The sequence below is a fragment of a genome, unplaced genomic scaffold (genome assembly GCF_019419815.1).
Source record: "Pyrus x bretschneideri cultivar Hongxiangsu unplaced genomic scaffold, Pyrus_bretschneideri_v1 Contig1, whole genome shotgun sequence".
Taxonomy (NCBI): domain Eukaryota; kingdom Viridiplantae; phylum Streptophyta; class Magnoliopsida; order Rosales; family Rosaceae; genus Pyrus; species Pyrus x bretschneideri.
Window position 1 is genome coordinate 6,360,955 of NW_025999390.1, and position 10,403 is coordinate 6,371,357.

Here is a 10,403-nt window from a genome sequence, read left to right on the forward strand (position 1 = left end):
CCATAAAATAATGGGTCCTTCCTTATTACTTGCTTTGTAGGCTCCTACTCTGTGCAGTAATAATGCAAAAGCAAGCAGCAGTCACAAGAAAAGGGCGATATTTGATTAAAAGCAACGAAAGCTGTAAAATTCATGTTTTTAGGCTACGAAAGAGGAGAAACCTCTGCCCAATATTTAACATCAAGTAAACTAGTTGCAACCTAATCTATAGACACAAGGTTATTGATATGCGCTTCATCATCATCGTCATTAATTATCGCTTCTCACTCTTCCAAGGTAGAAGCTTAAGCCTCTCTGTGTTTCCCTTTTGGAAGGCTCATCAAACCGTATAATGTTGTTGGATTGTATCGATGTCGAGTCCTTTGAGCTTCACAACTGACTCGACGTGACCCTTCAGAGTATGCAACTCCCGAAGCCTGCAGAAAAATGGAAAACTCTCTTAGAACTTGATTTCAATTAAGAACAAGTCAAACCAGCAAAGGGAAATGATGCAAGATGAAGCATTTTCACGGGAACAAGACACAGAACCGGCAGATATCATTATCCAGGCATGTGCGCTTCTTTATCTATGTACGAGTACAACTGGTCCTTACCTTGCAACCTCAGCCCTCCGCTTGGCTTGTTCTGCAATCTCGGAAAGTTCCCTGTAACTGTTCTTCTCATTGAAAAGGTTGTTCGTCTCAGGTGGCTGAAGACCATGAAGGGTCCTCTGTGCTGCAGCCCACTGTGCTTCTCTTTCCTCTTTTCCATAATCTTTCTTTGTAGTGAAGGCAGTCTGTTGGGAAGGCACAATAAGGTAAATTGTGGCAAGAAACATGAATCTAACTTATATAATGTAGAGTAGCGCTTACAATGTAGTGGAATGCAACATACCTTGTTCTCCAAAAGATTATTCCACGCTTTCCCGCTTTGAATGTATCGGATTGCAAATTTAAGCAAGTCAAGAGGGACGTATGTCACTATACTGTAAAGCCAGATGACACCAGCCCACCCCCAGCCAGCTCCCTCTATCCGTGCAAAACCCCAGTTTGCATACACTGCTATGAGAGTTGCAACCTGCCATTTTGCAGAATGAGCTATTATAAGAAAAGGGAAAATTCTTTTTTGTCCTACGTGTAAAACTGCGACCAAGTGAAACATCATACAGGTATTAAGCTTGCTAACAGGGGAACTTTTACTTTGAAAAGGCACAAATTTCTTAACATTATTGGAAATTACTACGAATTATAAAACCTTTGCATCCAGTAGCGCAATTAGGTAACATTATCAAGGTAATCTGTTGGCACAAATGCTTACCAGTTGAGCAATCATGAAAGCTCCAAGTAAGAGAAGTCCAGGGCGTTCAACAAACGACCAGCTGCGAGACCTTGTGACGAAAATAAGGGCTTGGCTCACAATACTCACTTGTAAGTACAACGCTGCCATCATTTGCTCAGGCCTATCACTCAAAGGTCTCACATGAAACTTATTCTGCATTATGAAAAAAAGTAAATAAAATCAGAAGAATGAACACACTTGCCAAAACAACTGTGACCTGATTACCTTATTTATTAATGGAAAATAGAAAGATTATATTCCTACCGAAAAGAAGTCGGTATCTCTCATAAGCCAGAAGAAGACTACAGTCATTAGTGCCATGTAACCTCCGAGGACAATGCCAGTAGCAAAGATCTCCTTCAGTTTCCAGCTGTCTGGCTGTGGAGATGGCTTCACTCGATCCTTTGATATTGTCATGATAGTTCCTAGCAGAAACAAATCAGACTCATTTAGAGCTATAGTGTTCTAATGGTAACCTATACAAACAGATAGGCGGATGATCTTACCATCATTTAGGATGGCAATGATCAATACCATGAAGGGTGCAAAGTCAAACTTCCATATCAAAGCAATGAACATAAATCCAAACTGCACAAATCTTAGCAACGTGAGAACCAACACACAGCCTAAAATAGGAAAACACTAGCATCTAAATACCGATCATTGCTTCACTTACCACTATACGTATGGTAATTGAAACAGCATAGATCTGCAAATGGAACAAAATAATTAGAATGGCCTGGGAAGATTTATAAAACACTAGATTTAGCACTATGCATATATTCATGAAGATTTACAACTATATGTATATTCATGAAGATTTACCACTATATCCACTCAATAAACATAAATGTAACTTACAGTATAGTTCTTCATCCTCTGGAATATTGCTCTGCTTGTCAGTACTGCGCTTATGATCACACTTAATCCTGGTTCAGTGAGAACAATATCTGAAGCACTTCTTGCAGCATCAGTAGCATCAGCTACGGCAATACCAATATCTGCTTTTTTCAAAGCAGGAGCATCATTGACACCATCTCCAGTCATTCCACAGATGTGCTTCCTCTCTTGCAGCCTCTTTACAATTTCGTATTTGTGTTCTATAATATTAAAAGGATGTGTTAGAACAAGGGTCAATATCAAGTTCAGAACATTCATATACTGTGCACATTTAATTAATAATGAAAAAAATAGTGGATAATTGTGTCTGTGTCGCCAACAAGTACTGAATTAAATGTTGCTCTGTCCTCTTTACTTGTTGGCGGCACTCACAATTATCCTCGGTACTGGAGTATTTCCAAAGTACTTGGTATTGGTTTAAATTATAAATCATTATGAATGCTATGAACCATCATGAGTCTAGGCTGAATTTAAACCAATAACAAGTGCTTTGGAAATGCAAACTACTACCAAGAAAGCTTCTCATTAAACAGATTGCTTGTTTAATTAGAAAGCAGAAAGAACAAAGAAGTTCTGGTAGAACCCACCAGGAAACACTCCAGCAAATCCATCAGCCTTCTCAATCAACTCGTCCACGGGGAGGGAAGCTATGGCTGCATCCTTGTCTTGGCCAAGTAATGCGGAAGACGGGTACATGTTTGTTCCCATACCAAGCCTCCTTCCAGTTTCCTTGCCAATGGCAAGCTGGTCCCCTACACAATAGGGAGACAAATTATACAGAATGAATAAAGCATTGAAATTCCCCAGGCAGGAGAAAAATGGGAGGAGGGACTACATGTAGTCATAGTTTAATACACAGTTTAAAGGGGCAATGAAGCTTACCTGTAATCATTTTCACATTCACACCGAGATTGAGAGCTCTGCGAATTGTTTCTGCACTGTCATGCCTAGGAGGATCAAATAACGGCAATAAACCAACAAACTGCCATGGTGCCCCTTGACTCTCTTTTGTTTTCTCTGGTACTTGCTGGAGATAAATTAATGACAGAAATGATATCAAGAATTCAGTTGACACAACAATAAGCATATGATAAATGTTTGCCTTTCAAACCTGTCTTGCAACAGCTAGAGAACGAAGTCCACGTTCAGCAAACTTATCAATCACCGCATGCACCCTTTTCTTGAAATCTTCCTTGCAGTTGCAAAGGGCTAATATCTGAGGATAAGAAATATCTGCATTTGTTATGTCCGGAGAGGGACATTCTTCCCCAAATCAATGGCTAGAATTGAGCTAAGACAAGGTTACCTGCTCGGGGGCACCTTTGCTAGCCCGATGCCAATTTCCATCAGAATCGATGTAGGTCAGAGCAGTTCTCTTGTCTACGGGGTTGAATGGTAGGAAATGGATTTCTCTTATACCAGCTCGTGCCTACCCAATTTATTATACGACACAGAAGATTAGATTATGAAGGCTTGGACCATAAAGTAATGATAAAGTAAAGAAAAGTGAGAGACCAATTACCTCCTTAGGATCAGCAAGCATTCCTACAATTGCAGCATCAATAGCATCCTGATTTTCAGTCCTAGAAGCCCTTGCTGCAAGAAGCATAACATGCTCTTTCTCCACACCCTTGGCAAACACTTCAATCAGATTTCTATCAACTGTGAGCTTGTTCAGGGTCAAAGTCCCAGTCTTATCACTGCAGAGAACGTCCATGCCAGCCATTTCCTCAATGGCAGTCATTCTCTTGGTGATAGCTCCTTGCTGAGAAAGCCTATGGGAGCCAATAGCCATAGTGACAGATAAAACAGTTGGCATGGCAATTGGGATTCCTCCAATCAAGAGAACCAGCAAATTATCAATCCCTTGCCTGTACTTGCGCCTCTGTATTGGGTACATTACTATTATCTCAATTAGTATCCCCAGGGCAATTGAACAAATGCAGAAGTTCCCAATGGCAGTGAGAACTTTCTGGAAGTGCCCAACTTGATTGGTGCTGTCCACCAGATGTGCGGCCTTACCGAAGAAGGTGTGCACACCAGTAGCAATAACAACTGCTTCAATTTCACCCTGTTTACATGTTGAGCCAGAAAAGACTTCATCTGAAGGATTCTTAGTAACAGGAAGGGACTCGCCAGTAAGGGCAGATTGATCAATTTTCAGAGGATCACCCTCGAGAAGGCGGGCATCAGCAGGAACAATATCCCCCAATTTGATACTGATTATGTCTCCAGGCACCAAAATTGAAGCATCTTGCTCAGTCCATCGACCATCTCTAAGAACCTACATCAGGTGACCATAAAAAATCAGGAAACTATTCATAAGAATATTGGCAGTACCAATATAAGCATTGTTCAACAATTTTACTTCTTCACCTTAGTCTTGGGAGCTAGACCGGCCATAAGGGCTGCGGCAGCATTACCCGCATTGTTTTCTTCGATGAAACTGATAGTAGAGTTAATGACCAAAAGAACAACAATGCCAACAAAGTCCTGCCAATCAGGAGGCCTTCCATCACCATTTGCCAAGACAATAGCCATCAAAGCAGCAGCTTCCATAACCCATGACAAAGGATTCCACATAAATCCCAAGAACTTGAGCAGTTTGCTCTCCTGTTTACAGAAGACAAAATCATCACATGTCATACCAAAAAAAAACTTGGAACAAAAGATTTCAATATGTCAGAAACTGTAACAAACCTTTTTCTCTTCTAATTTGTTTGGTCCAAAGACTTGAAGCCTGTTGGCTCCTTCGTCTGCAGTCAGACCTTCTCTTGTACATTTCAGCTGCTCAAAGACTTCCTCTATTGGAATCCGTTCCTGTGAACAAATACACATGAATCAACAGCTCACTTCTTAGGGGTAACTGCACGCAACCAACTGTTTTCTACAATATGAAATTCAAACAATACCTATTTTCTTTACATGAAATTTTTAGATGATTCCTATAACAGAAACATTTCCATTTCAAAATTTATCTGAATCGTTTGAATGCAGCTCCGATATTTAAATCGCATCCGTCATGATACGTTCGGTGCTACACACATACAATTATTTCAAACTAAAAACTTACTGAAAGAATTCACCAATGCACCATAGTTTACTTGTAATTAGCAAAAAAAAAGTTGATGATATTTTAAGATTTTTCTTCAGTCAACAAAATCCTCAACAGTTAGGCTTCACGGATTAATAGTCAATAGATTCACGAAATATATGTGTGGACAGATGGGATCTGCTTTAGCTCACTGCCTCATGTGAACCATAAAAAACACGCAGGTTCCCCGAAGGAAAAAAAAAGAAAAAAGAAAAAGACAATTGTTTCAAGGACAAAAAGTCAAACACTTCTGTCTCCCTTGTTGACTTCGAGAAATAGTAAATTAAAATAATTAAAACAGTTAACAATGATATTTCGACTGCTTGTGAACACACTTTTGACCTTATGCAGCTTAAACCAAACCAGAACACTGGTACAAATACAATCATGAATAATAAAAACACGCTCTTTTTACTCTATGCACACGCACCCATGTTTATGTCACTTGTTTTTATATTTATGGTAATGTTATTTATACTTCGTTTTTAGTTCTCACACATCTTTGTGTTAATTTTTTTATCATTAATCTTCTTCAGTTCATTTAATTTAATGATCTACACTAAAAAGCAAGGGATGAGCTTAGCTTTAATGCGGTTCAAATTGGCATGTGACAATAATCGAATATAAGACATCTAACTTATAAGAGAAGAGAAATATCACTAGATCGTAATACTAAGTGAAAGATAACAATACCCTTTATTTATTCACCGACCAGAAAAAAAAAATAGTGTGATATTATCATTTACTAAACAATTTAGCTATTCCTCAATAGACATTTAACGTTTGACCAAACAAAAACAAAAATTAAAGAAATATATTAAATTATAAATGAGAGATCCAAGCAAATATCAAATATGTAGTACAAGGAATGCAGTCAAAACGCCCAAATCCCAAATCAAAAAAGCAAATAAAATACGCCCCAAGTATAGAATAAAATCAACACAGGTCTTCATATGGAATTGTTCAATCTCATATATCAAAAATTATTCTATTCTTTATATAAAACTATTTAAGCATCACCGAAAAAAGAGGTGCGTATCAAACACGCGTCAAATAGGGCCCGTGAGGGTAATTTAATATTCGGTTGCCAGCCATGTTCTCTGGTACATCAGCGTTGCGTTGTCAAGCCGCTGATTTCATGTGATTTTCGGGTGCGTATCTCACACACGCTCCCCAAAAAGCGCAGATCATATAAATTTTTTAACAACATTCTCCGAAAGCAAAAACGGAAAATGTCATAAAAAAAAAAATTATTCGCATTTTAAAAAGCTTATTTTTCTTTTTTATTATAGAAAGTTAGGATTATAGAATGAAATTTTGAAAATACTAATAATAATTTTTTTTAAAAATTATAAACAAATAAAAAGTGCTTGAGATATGGTAGGGAAACATCTGAGCCGTTCGTTCTGGGCTCTGGTCTGGTCCCACCGGAAGGGGAGTCCAAACGGCCCCAACGATTCAGATGGGCTGAAAGTTTGGTGTGTCGTCTCTCCAAGATCATCGCCGGAATGACAGACTAAAAAACCAGATAAGTCACGCCGCCGATTTAACCACGAAAAATAAGAGATAATTTATAAATTTTTATAATATAAATATTTTATTTTCGAAGAATTGAAAGGACGATGCGAAATCTCCTGCTACCCAAACTCTGATCGTAAAATATCAACAACCGTTTGGCAGGCGAGAAAATTAGCGAAATAAATAAATAAAAGCAAAATGCCGAGAAAAATTGAGAAAGAAAGCGGAAAAAATTATTAAAAAAAAAATCTTCGAAGCGAGTGAGATGAACTCACGATACTGTTACAGAGAAAACAAAATTCCCCAAAAATTCTATTAGATCGGAATTTTGCTATCCTTTTAGCTTTTTTTCCAGGAAACCAAACACATGCAGCAGAGTTCAAGAGAGAAAAGGACAGGATATAGATATGGATATATATATATACCAGATCGACGGACTCGTTTTTGATCTCTTCGAGGCTGATGGCCTTATCGCTGCCCATGGTGGAGGAGTCGCTGGGGAGCTCGGAGGAGGTCAGAGCTGCAGTGAGAGAGGACTTGATTAGTTTTTGAGCAAAAATCGGAGAAAGGAGGCGGAGTATATGTAGTCTGAAAAATATAAAGCCCTAGAGTCTAGAGAGAGAAAGAGAGAGAGTCCTAGTGAGAGAAGACGTAAGGCCACCTACCATGAAAAGTTTACAGAGGATGAGGGGAGGAGCCGAGGAGGGTTTTCCGGTCTCGAAGCCCGCGGCTGGGGCGGGTGAAATGGTGGGAGTGAATGAATGAATGAAGGAGAGCTAGGGAGTCCACACTGGCTTGATTTATATACATCTGAGTTTGGTTGTAGGTGGGGATCCATGAGTGGGCCCATATTCGAGCGTCTTTGACCTGCCACCCCTTTGCGCAATGCGGCGCGTGGAGGAATAGTGTGGGGGAGTCCGTGACGGTCATTTTTCTTCTGTTTTTGTTTTGTTATCTTTTTATTTTTCGAGCCGGGATAATGTTAGAGATATCAAAATTTTAAATCAAATGATGTATCATCATAAGAAACAAACGTATTAATCGATATTTAAATAATAATTCAATTATCTACAACCATATCATTTGATTTGTAAATTTAATTTAAAAAAAATTAATCTCTCTAACCTTATCAATGAGTGATAAATTGTTATCTATGCTCTTTATTAAAGATGGAACTCACACGATCTAAGAGATTTAATTGCCTACTTTAGAGATGCTCACATGACTGTTGATACCATATACTATTTATTGTAAAAATTAGCGTGCAATATACATAAATGGGTGAAATTCCATATGAGCCATGGTTATTGTGGCATTCATGCGGCTCCGCCCCTGGTGTCAACGTTGATGTTTGCAAAAAAAAAATTCACTGCTTAATCCTAAAGTAAAAAGGGGTTTTGAGTTTTTTCCCCATGCATTGGGGGAACAAACACTGATCGATGGATGCCAATAATTTGTGGTGATAATATGCTCAAAGTTAATTTGCAAACATAATGCCAACATGTTGAAGGTTTTCCATCATGTCAGCATATGGTGCTCGTTACGAGCTTATTGCATGCCGTCTCTATGCTGAAAATAGTCAAGCATAAACATGTCCCAATTTTTGTTCTGGTTTTTTCAACCCAACTTTTTATTTTTATTTTTAAGATAAGTTGGGGAGACTAAAATTTTAAATTATTTTTTGAAGACCGCATGATGCGGCAGATAATAGTTGGTCACCTTTTTTAAATCATAATTTATCCATATTATAAGTTTATAACATGAATGGACTATACACAAAATAATATTCCAATACCACAAAATAATTTTTCATTTTTTAGGTCATCCAATATGTTATAAATTGCTATCACAAAATAATTTGGTCTTTCATTTAGAAATTGACTCGTATGTACTCCCTATGGACAATTAAAATATCACAAAATCCAAATCGAAAAACCGCATCATCATCCATTTGTGGTTCTAGTGTTCCACTATGAAAGGCGCAGCTTCCGAGCGTTAATTAGGTGACACAGTCATCACAAAACTCTTATACAATTTACTTTTCTTTTAATTAAACCAAGCTATATAGAGATCTAATTGCAATCATGTTAGGAAGCTTTTGAACATTTATTTCTTTGCTTACCAAAATTAATTGGAAAGTTATTTTCACACTCTTATTTTGTGTATTTACATTGCTTTTATGTCTTCATGCTCATTTGACATGTTCAACTGCCGAAATTTAAAAATACGAGAGTGAGTAGAGAAAACGAAAAAAGTGTGAAAATTGACATCCAAACTTTTTTCTATGATGCTACTCTTCTGTAAGTGATGTATTCTCTTGGTGGGGAGAACTTTCTTCTTGATCTCATTTGTGTCGGGTTGAAACCCTCTTCCTAATCAAGCTTAGAATGTATCAGCATTGTCTAAAAACAAGTGATTTTAACTCTCTTTTCACCTTCCACACTTTTTTTTGGCTTCTAATTACCAACTACATTGAATAGAAGAGCAAATGAAATGAAAAAACATGCAGAAATCACACCTCAAAAACAGTAGTGCTCAAAAAAAAAAAAGGAATAAAATTTGTTTTCGAAAACAAATAAGCATATAATTTAATCACTAACGTATGCAAGAAGCATGGGAATTGGAAAGTGGCTGACAATTTTCAGAAATATTTCTTTTCTTTTCCTCTTCGTCTTGAAGAGAGTTTCTTTACGAATTATTCTTCCCAAAAAGATGGTGGCAGGTTTTAAAATCGAAGAATAAAGGTCAAATTTAACATATATATTATTTGGAGAATAATATTAGTTAATGAGACAGATGAATCTTTTGCAGTGACGAAATATGCAACTTTGTATTGATCAATCATCACCGATTCTTCTTCTTTCTAACGATTAAATATCTAACAAACTGATGTTATTGATGTACTAAAAAAATATTTGTTAACGAGCGTACATTTTAGACATCAACTAATGTTAAGAGAAAGATACTTCTAAAGTTAAACTAGAGAAATATCATCTATCAACATAAAATACCTCGTGCCATCAATATTAGTCAGATCAAGGAGTTCATTTTGAGTTGTCAAAATGCTTTTCGATTTTGATGAATTTTTGTAAGGTGATTTATGCATCAGAAATGTATGTTCAACGATCAAATTATTAGAATTCATTATAGATTGAGCATCACTTGCTGTCTCTCAAATAAATTTATTTGAAGAATCCCTCAACAAAATACGAGTAATATATAGTATATGTAACATTCCACATCTATCAACGTAGAAAGGAGTGATGTGCCTATATAGTATATGTAACATCTCACATCAACCAACAGAGAGGGGGTGATGTGCCTTATATGTACATGCCCACCTCCATATATCACAAGGCCTTTTAGGAACTCACTAGTTTCGGGTTCCATCGGAACTTCGAAGTTAAGTGAGTTTGGGCGAGAGCATTTCTAGGATGGGTAACCCATTGGTAAGTTCTAGTGTGAGTTCCCAGAAACAAAATCATGAGGGCGTGGCTGGGGCCTAAAGCGGACAATATCATGCTACGGCGGAGTCGAGACTGGGATGTGACATAATGGTATCAAAGCCACTCTG

General features: G+C 37.5%; 1 protein-coding gene across 1 annotated transcript; it reads right to left on the reverse strand.

Annotated features, from left to right (window-relative positions):
- Nucleotides 1-81: 81 nt before the first annotated feature.
- LOC103953576 (plasma membrane ATPase 4) lies at nucleotides 82-7,584 on the reverse strand. The gene is made up of 17 exons (XM_048582227.1): nucleotides 7,495-7,584; nucleotides 7,255-7,349; nucleotides 4,918-5,037; nucleotides 4,594-4,830; nucleotides 3,740-4,501; nucleotides 3,524-3,646; nucleotides 3,329-3,433; nucleotides 3,100-3,244; nucleotides 2,805-2,969; nucleotides 2,179-2,417; nucleotides 1,994-2,026; nucleotides 1,824-1,905; nucleotides 1,582-1,742; nucleotides 1,297-1,470; nucleotides 874-1,056; nucleotides 594-775; nucleotides 82-416 (listed from the first exon to the last, which is right to left on the reverse strand). The coding sequence occupies exons 2-17, from the start codon at nucleotides 7,309-7,311 to the stop codon at nucleotides 320-322; spliced, it is 2,865 nt and encodes a 954-aa protein (XP_048438184.1). The 5' UTR covers nucleotides 7,312-7,349; nucleotides 7,495-7,584; the 3' UTR covers nucleotides 82-319.
- Between the last annotated feature and the right edge of the window lie 2,819 nt (nucleotides 7,585-10,403).

What these genes read in the sequence shown, in the direction of transcription:
- LOC103953576 (XM_048582227.1), bottom strand. Translation starts at nt 7,311, where the DNA reads ATGGGCAGCGATAAGGCCATCAGCCTCGAAGAGATCAAAAACGAGTCC. An exon ending in TGCTTGCTGATCCTAAGGAG is followed by an intron (nt 3,647 to 3,739) that starts GTAATTGGTCTC and finishes TAAATTGGGTAG; the next exon opens with GCACGAGCTGGTATAAGAGA. An exon ending in CAATTACCATACGTATAGTG is followed by an intron (nt 1,906 to 1,993) that starts GTAAGTGAAGCA and finishes AGATTTGTGCAG; the next exon opens with TTTGGATTTATGTTCATTGC.